Source organism: Haemaphysalis longicornis, unplaced genomic scaffold, assembly GCF_048455015.1.
Source record: "Haemaphysalis longicornis isolate Haplotype H1 unplaced genomic scaffold, Haemaphysalis longicornis Haplotype H1 scaffold_7, whole genome shotgun sequence".
NCBI lineage: Eukaryota > Metazoa > Arthropoda > Arachnida > Ixodida > Ixodidae > Haemaphysalis > Haemaphysalis longicornis.
In genome coordinates this window covers 141,278,917-141,298,072 of record NW_027526422.1, presented here as the reverse complement: position 1 = coordinate 141,298,072, position 19,156 = coordinate 141,278,917, and the positions used below count along the sequence as shown (strand labels likewise).

Sequence of the window (19,156 nt, the reverse complement as noted above, 5' to 3'; positions counted from 1 at the left end):
GGGTTGCGCTACGCGAAGGCGGTACGGCCGGAGGTCCTGCCAGCCCCGCTCGCAGTGCACACAACAAACCGGTCAGGTGATCAGTCGGCGAACGCACACCCAATTGGGCTTCTTTACACCGGATCGGCGCTGCCGCAATTGCCTGCAACCGCTCACAACTCGCCCCCGGAGAACCGGATGCGGCCAGCTGGCCGTGGAGCGCACGAGAAGCCTCGAACGGCGCACCAAGTAACACGGAATTCTGTTCCCTCTTTCAACTGTGGCCATGTTGGTCCTATGATGCGAATCTGCCCAAGTGGGGAGGGAAACGCAGCAGGCCGCCAATGAATTTTCCGGCAGCTGATCAATTCTCCGAGAGGCAAACATCACCGCGCCCGCCGCATTCGGAGTCGTAGTTCCTACAAGCGCGCCTGCGCCGTTTCTCGACATCGCAATTGCGGGGCGGAGTTTTAAGGAACTGCTGGACACCGGGGCAAGCACTTCACTGATAGGGGACGAGATCGTTTCTCCTCTCATGCGCAAAGCCATTCGGCTGCACGCGCAGAAAATGCCGCTCCAGCTTGCGTGTGGTGATGTTAAAGGGGCACTGACACAAAAATTTTGCATCTTGTTTTTTTTTGCGATAAGTAGCTAGTGACCTACTTATAACCTGCAGAAACCTCATATGCTTCAGCGTGCGACCGTTGTTTAATTAGAGGCATTTTCAATGCGGCCAGTCGCAGTTTCGGTATCAGCGAGTGCCGCAAAACGATGGATTTTGTGTGAACAAAGCTGACCACGTGACCGTCGGAGGGATATCACAGAGCAGAGCCGCCGTAGCACTGTCGAATCCGCATCGACGGCAGTTTCTGCGAATGCCCCCACGTACTGATCTCGTGGGGCGCTTAATTAAAAAGCGACTGTGGATGTGACGCAGGCGCTGCGAGCGCAAATGCTACCACGGCTAAAGAACGACGCGCGACGCTCGAGACGGTGGGTGGCAAGACGTGCGCTGGGAGCAGCCGGCCGGTCTGCCTACAGGTCCGCCTACAGATGTGTTCGGCTTAGCACTGCGGCGGATATTCGAGTGCCGCTCTCGTAAGCGGTGCAGATGACAATTTTTAATGCAACCCGCCATCGCATCATTAACTCCTTTCTCATGTAAGCCACCATGGTCGGGACTTGGGGACAATTTCGTGCAGCGGTAACACGCTATCACTCGAGCTACCCGCCAGCCTGGGCCACTTCGCAGCCGTGGCCGCCGCATGCACAGCGACCGTGCGGCTAGCTCAGTGGGCTTTTCGTGCCTCCGGCGCGTTTTCGCATCCAATGGTAATGAACAGTAATAGAAACAGAGTGCCTGGAATCGCTGTAGAACTTTGGTCGAGGCCAGCTGCCCGATGAGCTGACGAAATCACGGCGCCCCCGCCGCCAACGATCGGGTCGTTCGTACTCGAGAGCAGAAGCTCCGCCCTCCGGCCCTCCGATTGGAGCGGCGAGCCGGGCGAGCCGGCGAAAAACGCCGGCAGTGCGGAAGCGGCAAACACAAACTCGTGACGTGTTTGGGTGTTGTCTATTTACACAATATCCTCGGGATGTCGATTTCGCGTGGTCCTCTTCTGGCTGCTCGGTTGTGTTTCGCACACTTTAAAATTGATTTTAAATATGCTCGCTGATATTTTGCAGATGATGTACATGTGTTCCCACCAATCTATCTCCGAAGTTATCTCGCCTTCAAACAGGCGGTTATGTGCGCCTCGTCGTGCATTCGAGTCAGCGTGTATGGCGAATGCGTTTCGTCCACTTGCCCGGACTGAGGGTTCCAGTCATTCTGGAGAGAGAATTTATGTCCAAGGTTGGACTGGCCGTGGACATCGGTAACGGACGCTATTGGGAGGGCCCGTTTATGCTGCTAGAACCGTTTTCCGAGCCGCCGCCCGCAGCGAAGTCAGTCTGTGAGCGCGCCACCGAAACGTCCCTCGCGCCGCGGGAAGCAACAGCTTCAGGCGCAGCCGCTAGCCGGCGGCGCAGCAACCGCCGAGCTCGGTCGTTGCTGCTGCCGCGGCTGATTTCTTCTGCGCTGCGCGCCTTCCACCCCGAGGTCAGGGCGAGGAATTGAGCGCGCTCCTAGCAAGTGCTAGCGAGCTGACAGCAGCGCCGCGTGACCGCGTCTTGTCGTTGCTAGGTGACTTCGGCGAGATATTCACTGAGCAAGCAGGTTGCACGAGGTTGGTGCACCACTGCATAGACACCGGGGATGCTCAACCATGGGAAAATGCAATCCCCGGCCCGTCAGCCCCGCCAAGAGGCTGAAGGGCCGGAGGAACTGATGAGGCGCTGGAGGAACTGCTGAAAATAGGCATTATCCACCACTCGACGAGCCCATGGGGATTCCCAGTGGCGCTCGTTCGAAAGAAAGACGGTAGGTGGCATTTATGCATTGACTATCGGCGGTTGAATGCGGTCACGAAAAAGGATGCGTACCCCTTCCCGAGCGTTGACGAAATCTTCGCAAATCTCGGTGGGGCAAGATATTTCTCCATTTTGGACACCAGCAAGGGGTACTTTCAGGTCGAGATGCGTCCCGGAGATGAATGCAAAACAGCATTCACTTGCCATCGTGGGCTGTAAGAGTTCGTACGTATGCCCTTCGGTTTGTGCGGAAGTCCCAAAACAATCCAACGCCGGATCGACGGGGTGCTCGGTGAGGCAAAGGGGCAGCATGCCCTAGCCTATTTGGACGACATCGTCGTCTACTCCCACACCTTCGAGGAGCACCTCTGCCACCTGAGAGACGTCCTGGGAAGACTCAGGGCAGCGGGCATCACCATCAATCCTGCCAAGGCGCAAACATACAGCGCTCTAGTGAGCCTGCCCAGCTATCAGATGGAACGCGGACGGGTGTCCCCCGATCCCGAGAAACTTCAGCCGATCTTAGATTTTCCCACGCCGAAGGATGTGCTGGAGTTCGGCGCTTCCTAGGGATGATCGGCTACTACAGCCAGTTTATCCCCACTTGCGTGCGCCTGCAAGCACCCTTGATAAAGTTGTTGAGGAAATTCGCTCCTTGGGAGCGGGGAGAGGAGCAGGAAAGCAGCCTACGCCAACTGGCCAAAGCTGTTGCAGACACTGCATCGCTCAAACTGCCGGATCTGAACAGGCCGTTCGTGATCCAAACGGACGCGAGTGACCTCGGTGGAGGGCCAGTGCTTTTCCAGGTGATGGAGAACAACTGCGACCCGTGGCTTTTGCGTGCCGTTCGCTGACACCGGCAGAGCGAAACTACTCGGTTACCGACAAGGAGTGTCTGGCCATCATCTACGCACTTCTAAAGTTCGAGATATGCGTAGAGGGGGTCAAATTCGCAATCGAGACCGATTACATGGCCCTCACATGGCTTCCCCTCCTCCGTGAGCCCAGCGGAAAGCTCTCGCGATCAATCCTGACATTGCAACGCTTCGAATTCGAAGTTCGCTACGGCAAAGGCGCCACGAATGTGCTTGCCGACGTGCTGTCACGGGCGTCGGTGGACGGCACCCAGAGGCCAAGGAGGGCGCTGAAGGTGAGCGACCCTTCGACCCTTCTCGGCATGGGATGAGCGCAGAAAGCGGGAAAACCCAAGTTTCGAAAGCTCAGCGCACGTGCATCTCGTCGGCGGAGGACTTCCGTTGAGGTTGCGTTCAGTCGGGAAGAGCTAGTCGAGGCTCAGCAGGAGGACTTGTTTTTCCGGGAGGAGATCGCTAGTCTTAGTGAAGAGACGAACCCTCAGGCAAATCGAACACCAGAGAATGACGGGCGCCGGGAAGCTGCTGGTATTGCGGCTGGCGCGGGCTCTAATGCAGCTTGTATTGCTGGAGAGTTACCTGCTTGACACCGACATAGCTCTGCTGAAATACGTGTCCGGCAAAAATGACTGAAGTGAGTGTTTTAAAGCCGTTATCCCGCACAAGCTCAGGTGCGCTCCATCGCACCACTACCACGACGCAGACGGCCACGGTAGCACGCCCATTACGTGGCCGAAGCTTTCTCGACATGCTACCTGGCCCAGAATAAAGGCACAAGTATGTAGGTACGTACGCACATGCCACATCTGCCAAGCGCGCGAACCGTGAGGCGGTAAGGCGCCGGCCTTGCTTCAGCCTATCGTGAACACAAAGCCATGGGAGGTCCTGGCGTGCGATCTGATGGGCCAGCTGCCGCTCAGCAAAAGAGGGTACAAGTTTGTACTCGTGATGAGATGCCACTTCAGTGGGATCGCTGAACTCTATCCGCTACGCAAAGCGACAGCACAGGAGGTCCTGCAAAAGCTGTCCGAGGTGTTCTTTCGCTACGGGTTTCCGGAGCGGCTGACCGCCGACAACGCCCCGTATTTCACATGAAGGTTGTTTCGTTAACCGTAAGTGGCCATGGGTGCCAGGCAGAAAGCAACATCGTGTTATGACCCCCAGTCTAACATGACGGAGCACCAAAATCGAAACGTAAAGTCACTGCTTGGGGCGTATGCCCGGCTGCAACAAGACTGGGACGAGCACCTGAGCTCGATTTCCTTCGCTCTGCGCACACACCTGAACCGGTGCACGGGCTTCACGCCTGCGTTTCTGATGTTCGTCAGGGAGCTGATCACGCCGACGGACACGGGTCTGGCCAGGAGGTCGAACGCAATCCCCGCAAAAGCAGCAGATGCAGCTTACACGGGGGCTTGTGCGAGCGTTTGGCGGAAGCCATCAAGGAGGCGAACCACAGCCGCGGTAAGGCCAGGGTCGGCCGCAAGGCGACCTATGACCGAGCTCATCGAGACGTGGCATACCAAGTGGGCGCAACTGTCTTGAAACGTAACCAGCGTTGAGCGATGCTAGTGCGGTGTTTGTGGCCGGTCTCGCACCCAAGCGGGTAGGACTGTTCGTAGTCGCCGAGAAGGCCTCGCGGCTGAACTTGTCTGGTTGAGGTCCGGCTGAGGTCTGGTCGGATCAGCGGCCCCATTCACATGGGCGAGCTGAAGCAGTACTTTCGGAGGGGAGAAACTGCCGACGCTCCCACTTCGGACTCGCGAGGTCGCGACCTCCACGGAGGTGCGGAAGGAAGGTTCCCGACGCACCGCTACAAGACCTGCAATTTGCGAGGTAGCTTACTGGGTGGGCCAGCGGCTCTGGAGGGTTCAAGCCCGCACGCCCGGGGTAGGAGCGACCCTCCAACCACGACGCCACCCCGCCAGGCCTATTGCGAGCCAGCCGGGCCAGCCGCCACTATAGGAGAACGAGAGCCCAGCTTTTACGCCAAAACAGCACCCCGCCGCACGTACAGCGAATGAGCTGCACAGCGGGGCGGCTCCCGCAGTCAGCTGATCGCGCCCCTCCTCTACGTTGGCGGAGGAGCCAGCCGGAGGTGCGCCGAGCGGAAGCCATATTTGGCGCTTGGCTAACTAGGTACCTGTGAGGCAGCACTACAAAAGCGTGAAGCCCATGTCCAGTCATTACAGGTAGTCACTGCTGAATCCGTAAGCAACGGAAGCCAAAGGCGGTGCGGCAAGCGCGGGGCGAGCCGCAGCGGGAAGTTCCCGCCTGGGAGTAGCCTGCTGCCCGGGCCCGGTCCTCAACTGGCCCAGCCTACTTCACCGGTGGGGCCTGCGGTCCTTCGGCCGGCCGACAGTGTACACAGGCAGCCTTGTCGGCAGACGCACGAAATCAGGTCAACCGGCGGATTGTGACGAATTATGTGGTTATTGTGGCGAACTATGTGGTAGCAGCGCGGTGCAACGTGGACCTAGCGCGCTTGCGCATGTTCTGGAGTGGACTTTCTTGGACCTGCTCGAGAAGTGTGCCAGGCAGCGAATCAAACGGTGAGGTCGTTGTTGGCCGGAGTCGCTCAATGTTGAGGGGTTTCGGTCTAAGGGGGGAAGCATGTGGGAATTACGGAGCTCCGCCATCTTCACTATTTCTCTAGGCTCGCTGCGGAGGCGAGAGGGGAAGGTCCCTCTCTATCCCTGAGGTTCGCGCGTTTCCCCGATGCAGGAGGATGACGGCAGGGGGCGCTGCCGACTCTCTGACTGGACCGGTTTTGCCCGGAAGCTCCGGGCGGGCTGGACCGGGGACGACGATGGAGGAAGGGCCTCTTTGGATACCAGCCATCATCGGGAGCGGCCGTAAGTACGTGTTGCTCCTTTTTGGCTGTCCTTTGTCCGTCCTCGCGCCTGTTTCTCCCGTCCTGAACAGGGTGGTCTTGGCAGTGGGAGAGCGACGCGCCCGACGTCCCTTATTGCAGTGCAATAAACATCGGGGTTGGCGACTTCTGTGTCCAGTGTTGCTTGCTGTTCGCTGCCGCTACGCCAAGTTGGCGGTCCATTGCGGCGTTCAATAGAGCTAGCCTTCAGGCCGAATCTCGAGTGTCGAGCTAGGTCGCTGTAAAAACCCTGGTCCCCACATTTTTTAACAGGTCGCAATATGTCACTGCTAACAACTGTTCTTCCGGTACCTCTGCCGTAACATCAGCTGTCCCTCAGGGCTCTGTGTTAGGCCCATTGTTACTTTTTTTTATATAAACGACCTTCCTAACTGTGTTAAGTTTTCAACCATTAAAATATTTGCTGACGATTTTGTGCTGTATTCTAAAATCACTAACTCAACTGATTCTATGAGACTTCCGACTGATCTAGATAACGGGTCTCTTTGGTGCCATGACTGGTGAATAAAATTTAACTCAACCAAATGTAAAAGCATGCGTGTATCTAGAAATACTTCACCTTCTAACACTCGCATGTATCTTCTTAATGATACCCCTTTATCCTCAGTGCACTTGTATAAATATCTTGGGCTTAACGTTACTAACTATCTATTCTGGAAAAACACATCGAATACGTCACTAACAATGCTAATCATGCTAATAGCTAAGCAAGGCGCATTGCAAAGCATGCTTTCCAAACTGGACAAATAGAGTAGAACTGTGGGCCTGAAAATAATACGCAGAAATGTAAAGTAATAATCAATAACCTCGGGACAGCACAGCAGTTTGAGATAGGTGGCGAGGCAGTGGAAGTGGTAAGCGAATGTATCTACTTAGGCCAAGTTGTGACTCCAGATCCCAACCAAGAGGCAGAGATAATTATAATGATCAGAATGGGGTGGGGTGCACATGGCAGACATTCTCAGATAATGAATAGCAGCCTACCATTGTCGCTTAAGAAGAAAGTGTATGACAGCTGCATCTTACCGGTACTCACCTACGGGGCAGAAACATGGAGGCTCACTAAGAGGGTTCAACTTAAATTGAGGACGACTCATCGGGCAATGGAACGGAAGATGATCGGTGTAATATTAAGGGACAAGAAGAGAGTGAAGTGGGTCAGGGAACAAACGTGAGTTAAGCACATATTAGTGGAAATTAAGAAGAAATGGACGTGGACAGGGCATGTAATACAGCGGCAAGACAACCGTTGGGCATTAAGAGTAACAGAGTGAATCCCTAGAGAAGGCAAGCGTGGCAGGGGGCGGCAGAACGTTACATGGACAGATGAGGTGAAGTTTGCGGGGATGAATTGGTCGCAGTTAGCACAGGATTGGAATAACTGGAGATCTATGCGAGAGGCCGTTGCCTTGCAATGGGCGTAGATATGGTGATGATGATGATGATGATGGTGGTGGTTGTGGTGGTGGTAGTGGTGGTGGTGTGGTGATGATGACGATAGATGAAAAGGAGAAAGGACTGTTGTGGAGTGATTAAACGCTCATGTATGCGGTTCGTTTCGCTGCTTTTTTTTAAGTGCGAATGCACTTCTTAAGCGAGCCTGAAGCGTCCGCCGCCGTCCGCATAGCAACAGCTGCGGGTGCGCGCGCTCCTCGTCTTCCTTGGCAACGGGGAGAGATGGGCGCGCGCTGCCTGGCCGCTGACATGGCACATACCCACTTGGGGGATTGGCCAGGAATCTCCTCGTCTTCCTTGGCAACGGGGGGAGATGGGCGCGCGCTGCCTGGTCGCTGACATGGCACATACCCACGTGGGGGATTGGCCAGGAATCGGGCGTGAGAAGGGCTAATGCACCCGCTTAAAGGAGCACTGACAGGAAATTTCAAAGCTGAGATCCGCTCTAGCAATCAAGTACAACGACAACACAAATAGGTGTCTGTGAATAAATGCATCTTTCTTTCTTTGTAGTTGTGTGTGTGTGTGTGATCTCTTTTTCGCGAACATTAACGAACCGCGCAAATTCAACTCGTGCATTCGACTTTCACATTTTTCCCCTCGGGGAAGTGCGGGGAATTTTTGTTCTTTCGTTCCTATACTTGACAGGGATAGTAACTTCACCTTGTGTTGTGTTGTTTTGCAATTGCGTTGTTCATATCACTGCCATATTCCGTTTTTCTCTTCCAAGTTCTCGCGAGCGAGCGTCACTTTACCGAGCGAGCGAGTGTTAGTGCGCAGGTCTTCGTGTCTTTTTCGTTCAGTCCTCGCTTTTAGTGCGCTCAGGTTTCAGTGTTATTGCAGTTACGTTACCTGTTGTATTCGGCATGTGGGTACATTGCTGAACAGCATTCAGTCCACTGTGTGCTATTAATCATTTCTGTTTTTTACTCTTAGTGCACGCTGTGTTTTGCTTTGCACACAGCACACAGAAACTTTGCTTTCATGCTATGAATTTTCACGGTAATTTCACGCGTGCTTTCTTCGTTTGGGTGCATCACCGCTGTAATAACTTTGATGTTGTGGCTGTAATAGTCCAAGGAGTCCTAACACAGGCGTTTGAGGGAGGGCTATAGGGATGGCAACTCCGAGGGGCCTCGAAAGTGCCTATGTCTCCCCTCGCACTGTACGTATTGCGTTTCGTTCCCTTCCGTCGCCAGGAACGAAGGCAATGCTCGCCGCAAGGGCCAGTGCTTTGTTCCCTGAGGAAAGTCTGGGGAATGCCATTCTTTACTATGTACCGTCAGAAAGACGGAGGGGGCGGGGGTCAAGGCCCTCAAATAGTTGGCGCAGTCCTTTTCAGTGAGGTCTGGTCTAAGGAGGCTGTCCGGCTACCGAATACGACGACGAGTTTGTCCGGAGCTGCAGCCCACGGCGGTCGCATCGAGAGTTGCTCCCGTGGAGGTATCTGGGCGCCAAATCTCCACACATTTCTCGCCAACTGTGCGGCGGTTTGGCACCTTTTTGGCCCTCGGGACCTTACCAGGGTTAGTGCTGCGATACCCTCCTCGGGCGCTGCGGGCATTTTCTCTTCTAAGCCAGTTTTTATTTTCTCTTGTGTTCGTACTTCAATGTCTCCTGCAAAGTCCTCGTAAATATTGTGTAAATACACGCTTTGTCATCTTCTACCTCCTGCTTCAGCGTCATTGGGTACTTCACCACCTCCACGATGACACACCCCAAATCTACAGAGAACCTATATTTACTGTAGTATTATTGATAGCAATTTAATACTGTCGGTCTATGTCTCCTTCTCATTCGGGATTATTTGCAAACGTAGCCAGTGATCATTTCGTTCTGCCCGAGTTGTAAATTTTCATTGTGTTTAGCGTTTGTCAGATCTCTTATCAAGATTATTTTGTTTACAATTTTTAAGTTCTCTTTACTTTTCGACGCTGACGGGAGGAGCCAGACAAAAAAACGTTTGGCCACCTTCGCAATTGAGAGGCAAAGACTGAGGAAACAGCGGAGCTGGTGGCCTTCACCAGCTTTAACTTGGCCGTTCTTGACTGTACTTTTTTATAGAGATTATTAAAAGATGAATCTTTCTATATGCACACTGAATAAGATCAAAGCCCACAATCCACCCTCATAAAGACCAAAATCCAAACCAAGTCCGAATCCAAAGTCCACTTCAAATCGCCGAAAGGCCAAGGAAAGGATGCACATGATCAGCTCGGCAAAAGGATGCGGATGACCAGCCTGGATGACCTGGAAAAAGGTTTCCGTCGTCCCGTACATTCACGGCTTGCCTCACGGTTTTAAAAAGATTGTCAACCGTGTAAACGTAAAAGTAGCGCTTAGCGCTCCCCACAATCTCGTGAAATTCGCTAAAGACATTACGAAGACAGGTGCGAGGAAGCTTGGGTGCAACTAAAGCATCGCATGCAGTACGTCCCATGTGCGGAGCGTGTGATTTATGGCGTTCCTCTGAAGAAATATGGGTCTGTTTATGTCAGTCAAACTGGTACATGCCTTAATAGCCGATTGAGGGAGCACGACAACAGCGTCAAAAAAGAGAATGATGGGTTCTTACCCTTGCATTGCAAATCTTGCAGGTTCAAACTGAGTGTCATGTGGTAAGAAGAGCCCATACCCGAAGGGGGATTGGCCCGAGAAGAAGATGATGGAAGAAAAGACGAAGAGAAAGAAGAATCAGAGTACGGTATGGCAAGAAGGATTTGGAAGAAACCAATGAAGAACAAACACAGAGTGATTAAGAGGTGGAGGATGTTGGTTGGACCAGCAAATAGGATCCTCACACGACAGAATGCGAGGTGAATAAGAGGACGGCGACGTTGGAGGGGAGAGAGTGGAACGAGGTCTTATGAGGAATGGTGGCAAGTTAGGGCCGTGCCCCATAACGCACAAGCGGCGTCGCACCGTTTGGCAGCGGGCAGCTCGGAACCACCTATTACCAGCGGCTTCGCTCTGCTGGCCGCCTGCTGACCGGCGGCACCGCACCGCCGGCGACCCTTCGGGCCGTGCCCCACGACGCACCAGCGGCATCGCACCATCTGGCAGCGGGCAGCTCGAGACCACCTATTATTAGCAGCTTCGCACTGCTGGCCTCCTGCTGAGCCGCGCTGCTAAGCGAAGCCGTGGCATCGCACCACGGTCATCCAAACCACTGACGACCAGCACGGGCCATCGCGACGTGCTGCGACGTTCGGCAACGCGGAAGCCTACCCACTGGGCCACGGCATCGGCATCGCACCTTGTTCATCGTGGTGCCAGCGGTAGGATGTGTTTGAATTAGGTATAGACAGGTAATGTGTTATAGTGACTTTAGGAGTAGATTTTTGATAGTGTGAGGTTGTGCTTGTTTTTTTTTTTGTATAGTGTGATATGCTTGTTAGTTTGTTATGATCGCGTTCGTTTGAGGTTTTGGTGTTGTAAATATATTGTGTGGAAATCGAATGCTTCAAACCGAGCCCCATTTCTCTGCCGCGTGAGACGTGTGACACTCAGTTCGACATGTGCTAGGTGATAGGAAGAAGCGGAAACCAAGCTACGCGACAAATATTTTGAGCACAGGAAATTAAAAGACAGGTTCGTAAATGTGTGAGCCTGGCGTCAATCACCTTGTCCCAAAAGGAGATAGATTTCCTATTGAACACGTGCTGTACATCGGGTATGACTTAGCTTAGTGTCTGCGTAGATCGTGCCAAGCGCGTGTACACGTTGATGTGGTGGTGTACTACTTGAGAGATTATACGTCTGTTTTTTGTTGTTATTGTTGTTCTCGTAGTATTGTTTTATTTTTATTTTTTATTTTTTACTGGGTGTGAACATGAAGTCTGCATATGAAAGGTACAAGGTTTCTCTTATTAAATTCAGTTTGAAGTCAGCGCTCGTTCCGTCGTCTTTCTGTGTCCTTGTTTATGTTCGCGCTGTAGCTATTTTTTTAAATCAATTACCAACTCGCCCAAGAGTAGGCCTTGTCAACAACAGGGCGATGTGTTCTGAACACTGTTTTTATGCACGCTGGAGTTTGTGCTCAACCTTATCGAGTAGAAGCATTCGGGGACATGTTAGCTCATCTTACTCTTCTGCCCCAGCTTGTTGCCTTTTGAGCGTATCGATTAATCCTGTATGGGCCGTCACCTTTCAGGACGATGCCGGGGTTAATAAAACGCTTGCATGCAACGTTGTCAGGTAGGAGCGCCAGTGTATCGCCATCGACCCCTCGAATAAGGACGTTAACCTCATGCTACTCTGGGTACCTCACACCGTTCCGGAAGACGACGTTTGTGCGGCCTTAGCACGTACGGCCGAGTCAACGACTTGCCCTGGAACGATGGTGTACGGGTGCGCAGGAGAAATGCTCAACAACGCGGTCGGTGAGCCTGAAGCTAAGCTCGGGAGTGATATCTCGGCATTTGCCGCACCAGCTCCGTGTTGCAGGTGAGCATGCACTCGTGGTCGTGGTCGTGCCTGGCAGGGCTCCACAGTGCCTCCGCTGCTCCGCAACGGGACACATGAGGCGAGACTGGAAAGCGCCACGAAGCACCCTGCAACCGCTTCGGGCACGATGTGAGCAAGTGCATGCGGACGTACTACGCGAAGGTGGCCGGACCACCGGGGGACCCTGAACGAACCGAGTACATTATCCACAAGTCGGACACGGATGAGACGGCAGCAGCAGCGGCAATGAATCGGGGGTGATAGACGCACTGCAAGAAAAGGGTGGCCCCGACAAAAAATGAATGCGGTGCCTGAGGCTCCTGTGCTGTCCAGAATCGTGCAACCTGACCAGAATGACGCGGAGACGATGGACGCCGAAGATGGGGGCCCGATGAACGTCCAGGTTGAGGTGCCCGGCGCGGAAACGTTCACTACACAACATGGCGCGGACTTCGGAACTGCGACGACCACCAAACTTCACCGAAAAGGCCGCGCCAAGAAAACGTCCGGACGCACAGAAATACGGACTGCTTCAACGACCCACAGAAAACAAGGGCAGTAAAAAACAGGACGAGGCGTGGACAGGACAAGAGCTAACTTTCAACCAATTTGGGTGAAACTTAACCATGTTGCAAATTTCGTTGAAAGTTTCAACAAAGGGCTAACTTGGTTGAAAGTAAGCGTTCGTCCTGGCCACGTCTCATCCTCTGTTCTTACAGCGCTTGTTTTTTGTGTGGCGATGAAACAACACGCCCATTCCTATTCCCTTCTGGCGGCTTCAGACCGGTGAATTTGCCAACATGAGGGACTTCTTCAAGGCGCTTGAGCTTCAAGCCGAAGCCGAGCAACCCCTACCACAGAAAAGCCAAAGCAATGAAGAACCTGTGATAACACGCTCCTTGCCACCGTTTTTTTTTCGGACTGTAAAGATGTCGTTAAAAAACGTTTTTGTGTATCATTTAAAACAGAAAAGTGCAGATCATGCTATAGCGATGTTACGTCGGCTCGCACGGTTTTCTCTTTTGTTTGGTAAGGAAAGGAGACTGGGACCAGTTTTTTGTGTTTCGAGTATTGGAAGTCGAAGTGTTTTGCCCCTCGTTATATGGCGTGGGTTTCATTCGTGTGTGCGCGTGTGTGTGTGCGTGCATGCGTGTGTGTGCGCACGTGTGCGTGTGCGTGTCTGTGTGGGCTGCGTGTGCACATGTATAAGCGTGCGTGTGTGTGTGCTTGTGCGCGTGCATGCGTGTGCGTGCGTGTGTGCATGTCTGTGCGCGCACGCGTGTGCTTGTGTGTGTGCGTGCGTGCGTGCCTGTGGCTGTGCGTGCGTGCGTGCGTGCGTGCGTGCGTGCGTGCGTGCGTGCGTGCGTGTGTGTGTGTGTGTGTGTGTGTGTGTGTGTGTGTGTGTGTGTGTGTGTGTGTGTGTGTGTGTGTGTGTGTGTGTGTGTGTGTGTGTGTGTGTGTGTGTGTGTGTGTGTGTGTGTGTGTGTGTGTGTGTGTGTGTGTGTGTGTGTGTGTGTGTGTGTGTGTGTGCCGTAAGCTGAGTATAATCTATCTCTGGGTAATACTGACTTCCCTCACGCCCCAGTTACACGCCGCCACTCTCAACGAGCGTGGGTTAGCCAAACGCAAGCGACAAAGTCGGTCTACGGTATTATTATAAATGAACAAAGCCTTTATATGGTGGCTTTGCAGTCAAAGAAAGTTTAAAGTGAAAAGAACACTCAGGAAATGGTGCGTACTTTTTGGTTGCGGAATTCTGGTTGCGCAATTTTACAAACGATTCTTTATATACCATATTAAATAGCCTATACATACTTCTATGTTGCCCCGTGTGTGGTGACATTCCAACGAATTATGCTCTGTTGCATTTCCGCCACTTCCCACTGTATGTGCCCCGAACTTACTTTGCCGATTTTTGCCTATTTTTTGGTTCTGACTTTTATTGCCTACAAATGCGCACCAAAGTAATTTTATTCATATTCATCAATTCTTACTCATATTATCAAAAACATATTATCACTCCTAACACCAACTACAAAGAACAAAGTAACAGTAAAATTCTCTGAGTGTCTTTGAGTACATTTCATCGAGCATGCATCTATTGCGCAGGCATTTTCTACGATAATATACTATTCTTACTGCATTAGTGTTGACCAATTTGAAAGTGCACCTTTAGCACTTTTCTTTTGCGAGATAAGATCCACACCGCACACTCACCCATGAACTGCGTAGTGCAGCGGCGTGTTTCCATTGGCGTCTCTCAAATCCCCGTCTGCACCATTTTTCCGGAGGAATTCCTCGTAGCCACCATAGCATGCAGCAAACACTGCCTCGGCTGGCTAAGTAAATAAAAAACCATGAGTTTTTATATCAAATGCTTTTTGGGAGGTCATTCGGTAAAACTTTGTCAACTTCACAACAGCGCCTTTCACAACTCTTCTCACAGTGCGGCGTGTTGTTATGTGCACACACTAAAGATTTTTTTAATTTGAATTCCAATGACCAACGCCCCAAAGATATCAAGGAACTATTTATGCAAAATGAGCATTACTCAACATCTATCATATCAAGCAGGTAGATCTTCTGCTGTTATATATTCACATAGACAACACGGGTCTTCTCGCACTAGAATTGGGGCTTTAGCCGCCACTCAGTTACCTGTCTCAATACTATAGCTGTCTCTGTGCTATATGCCATAAAATTTTCAACTTGAATTTTCTCTAATCTGGGCAAGGAGGTCGTGCAGGTTGTTATTTGCCACGGCGACTGTTGATGGATCCGGATGCCCATTGCCCATCTATATTTATAAATTATCCTGCCAATTACACTTTTATTGCGCTTTTGATACCCTGTAAAAAACAGCGCCAAAAGAATCCAAATGAATTTTAAAGCGAAACTTGCATGCTTGTTGCATTTAAATGACAACTTTAGTGTAAAGCAGAGTGGCGTGACGTGTCAGTGATTTGTGTGAAGCTTTAGTCTTTGGGCTACCCTCCTTACCTTCTGCTAGTGGACTGGCGCACCAGCAGATACACCTTCCTATGGCGATGAATATGATAATAATGATGGTGATAGAGCGGTTGCCTGTACCAGGCTCACCTTGTTAAGGCGATGACTATATAATAATGATGAAAGTGATAGGGCGGCTATGCGTGCTATTGTACCCTTTTCATCGAAAGGTTGGCTATCACAAACTGTCTGGAAAAAGGAATTTTGTTACTGCTGCTCATGTGTTTAAAAAAAAACTTGCATTGCCGTTTCCATGATTCAATGAGGCCATCTAAGATTGTAGGTCAGGGAAACCGCCCTTTTCATAATTCATTTCTGCCAGATCTGCAACCGCTATTTGTTAATACTCATTGAAAACTGGTGAGGTTTTCATCAACTTTAAAACGCACTCATCAGGATGCAGAATTTTTTTCGTTTAGGATCTGAATGAATACACGCACGATATTACAGCGAGTTCGAGTGATTGTCTTTTCTGCCACGTACACAAGCTAGTTTTGTCCGCAATGTTGGTGTTCTGAAGAATTCGCTAAATATGTTGTAATATTGTCCTCAAAGAACCAGCTAAGCCTCAGCGCAATGCACTGCCCTTAGTTTCGGCGTTTTTTCTTTCATGGTTCATTTCAAGCCTGCTTCATATGCCTTTGTGACATTTATTTTCGTCTTTTCCCTTCTCCTGATAGTCTACGTGGCCTGATAGTGTACGGGCCCAGATCACCAGTCTTGTATTTCTGTGACCTTTCCAGTGTGCTACCGTCATTGAGCACCCATGCCATTACATTACCTGTACGTCTGAGCATTTTCTTGCCGGTTTCTAATAATCCAAACTTTTAGACTTCTCCTCAAAATGCATATTGCTGTACTCTTGTCCGGCTTTAAAAAGACCCAGCCCATATTGTCCGATGCAACCTGATTCCTGGTCTTATTATGAGATCCTAGTGTCAACCTGCCTGCTATTTCGGGTTAACTTCTAACACGGACATACTGTCCGTGTTAGAAGAGCATGTCATTAGAAAATCCCAGCCTCGACCTTATTACTCCTTGCCCCTCTATATCGTAGTTGTGCTTACTACTACTCTATATCGTAGTTGTGCTTACATGTATTTTTCTTCGGATTGAGCTATAAATCCATCAATTTACAGGGGGAAAGTTTAGTGTTCATAATATTATAACAACGTAGTTTTGGTAATGTGTCGACATTGATATTATTACTTAATTTCGAGAACAGGAACACGTTGTGTGCATTTAAATTGCACTTCTAGCTTTATAACTATACGTTTCCTAACTTTTTATCTTGAACTTCATCTTTCGAATCACGGAGGTTCACTGTGAAAAAGGCAGCGTGAAACTTGATCTAATGTGCACAATGCACAAAAAAGATGCCCACGCAATTGTTCTCTCGCTATAAACAACGCCCTGTAAGATGACGCGCGGAAATAGTTTTTTGTGTTTATAAGCTGAGCTGCAAGCTGGATATGCGGAAAGAGCAAAAGTTTAGGTACCCCACCTATCTCTTGAATTCCGCGCCCCTGTGGTTTTGAAAGACACCCGCATCAGCAGCTGGGCTCACCTCCTTGTGTAGTACCCATATGTATGCCTGTACTTTTCATTAAATAAAAAATACTAATTTGATTTGTTTTCAACGAGGGCCAGCAATTTTTGAGTACTACAGATTTCACTCTTTGTAGCCTTTTGTTGATGAATAATTACGGATTTTCTGGTGTAAAAAGAGCATACTACTAGTAGTTGTCATTTAACAGGAAATGCACACAACGTATCACGTTTCCGGCACTGAGTACTAAGCTTTGCTTTGCGAACTGTGTGTGTAATAAAAACCTTCCTCAGAGAAAAGCTGTGCGCCACATGCAAAATAAACCCACATGTAATGCCACATCTAAACTTGCACGTGTGTTCAGTTTAAATGGTAATACCAGCTTACCAAAGGCTCCTCCAAAAACCTGGCACACCTCATGAAGTAGTTTGACAAAACCCCGTCGACACCAGGACGCCATTCTAAAAACAAAAAGAATTGTTCGGCAAAACCACACTGCGATTTTCAGCAAACCTATACACCATAGTTGGTGATAGGGTAAATATGCGAGAGAAGCTCCTCCAAAAAGCGGTATGTGGTTGCTTAGACTCTTTCCACGCTTGCGAGAAATAGTCACGTGAAATTGTTACGAGAAAAACATAATATTACGCACGATTATATTGCTGTTAGGAAACGAAATAAACGTACAAACAACGTGCACACAACTTCTGGAGCTGAATAGTCAAAATTGCGCGCGCTGCGGATCGCTAATTTGTTGACTGCCTGAAGAAAATTGGTTATCTGTTGTATTACAGTGGCGCAAATCGAGATAATTGGTCAGCCAGAATTTTGCAAACCAAAAAATAAAAAAATAGATAGGAATAGCAAAAATGGCGCCCGTCATTTCCACAAAAATGAAGGTATCGCAAAAGTTCCACCTTTAATTGTTATTTTATTGTAAACCGAGATATCTGGTAGGATCAATCTTGAAAAATTAAGAAATCACAAAAATAAAAAGTTATGAAAGTGGCGAACCGTGTAACGCCCTGAATTTCCATAAAAATGCAGTTTTTGGGTTTGTAATCGTTATAATAACGTAAATGAATATCATTGGAACGAGATAATTTTGAAAACCAAAAAATAAAAAAAAACAATGGCAAATTGTGTAACGCCCCCGTATTTCCACAAAAATGCAAATTTGGTGGTAGTAACTCATTTAATCGTAATGAAAGCGTAGAGGTAATTGGTGGGTCAAAATTTCGAAAAACCAAAAAATTCGGCTGTAAAGACCTCACACTTAAGACAAGCGGCTCAATAATGCTACGTATCTGTCGACAATTCTCTGAATTACTGCAGATTTTTCGTTCATCCTCGCAGCGCGGGTGGACAGAAGAGAAACTCCAGAGCTGTTATTTCTTTCATTTTTTAGGCTTAACGCAGTGCAGTATGTATACATTTCAGGTATGAGGCACGAGGGCTCCGGATTAATTATGACTACCTGACGTCATAACGTGCGCTGAACGCTCGAAGCACGGGTGTTTTCGCCTTTTTTTCTTAATTTTAAAAGCAGCTACCCCCGCAACGAACCTGCATTTTCTTTTAGATGCGGAGCATGTTATGGTCTGGACATGTCCCGCGTCGGCGTCCGCACTCACACTGCGCATGCGCAACTCTCCTCTTTCACTCTCTCCCACAGCTGCTCGATACTCCCGCCACTTCTCTCGTACCAGCTGCGTGCACTTCGCTTTCGCTTCTGCCGCGTTCTCGTTTCTACTTTCGCGGCGCATGCTCGGCGCTTGCGCATCCCTCCTCCTCTCGTCTCCTCTCCTTCAACCTTGAATGTAAATCGGGTAGCGCGCTGCGCGCGTTCAGTTCAGCGCTTGCTGCGGTTGACTCCACTTCACTCCGTTCTTCCGATGAAGTGTGATGGAAGCAACAGTCCCGTCAGTTAGTGGGTTGGCGCAAGCAAGCGCCAGCACCACCCATCAAACAACACAACAGAAACACAACGGAACCCCCACATGCTCCGCATCTACTCGGCGTTCCCTCCGGAAAGATGGCGCTAATTTTTTTTTGGCTCGGCAGCACGACGCCTTAGCCAAGGTCACGGGTTCGATTCCCGGCCGCGGCGGACGCTTTTCTGATGAAGCCGAAAAGCAAAAACGCCCGTGTGTACGAGATTTCGGCGCACGATAAAGATCCCCAGGTGGTCAAAATTAATCCGGAGCCCTCCACTACGGCGCGCCTCATCGCCTGCGTCGCGTCAGCGCGTTAAACCTTACAATCAATCAAAATCAAACAAGGCCTTATCCACTGTAGCGGGGGAGGAGCCATACGCCAGGTCCGAGCATTATCGCGCCTCCCATAAAACGTTCCGCTGAGGCGGGTATCTTTCTTATCACTTTGCGAATTAAATCGTTTCGCCCACACATTCGCGCAACTATTTTGTAGGATGTTGCAGCCAACAATTCTTTGGTTTTACACATCCGGTACATCCGTGAAAAAAAGAAGAAAATACCCTGCGACATTTGCGGCGACCAGAACAACTAACAGCGGTGGTGC

The 19,156-nt window shown here is 50.3% G+C and overlaps 1 protein-coding gene across 7 annotated transcripts in view; it reads right to left on the bottom strand.

Moving 5' to 3' along the window:
• LOC144147085 (uncharacterized) overlaps window positions 1–19,156 on the bottom strand; it is a 256,503-nt gene that overhangs the window by 89,849 nt on the left and 147,498 nt on the right. For all 7 annotated transcript variants that reach the window (XM_077679133.1, XM_077679135.1, XM_077679130.1 and 4 more), the window contains 2 exons: window positions 17,003–17,076; window positions 14,275–14,396 (listed from right to left, as the gene is read on the bottom strand). In XM_077679133.1, the coding sequence (XP_077535259.1) occupies window positions 14,275–14,396; window positions 17,003–17,076 (196 nt within the window). The remainder of the gene's footprint in view (window positions 1–14,274; window positions 14,397–17,002; window positions 17,077–19,156) is intronic.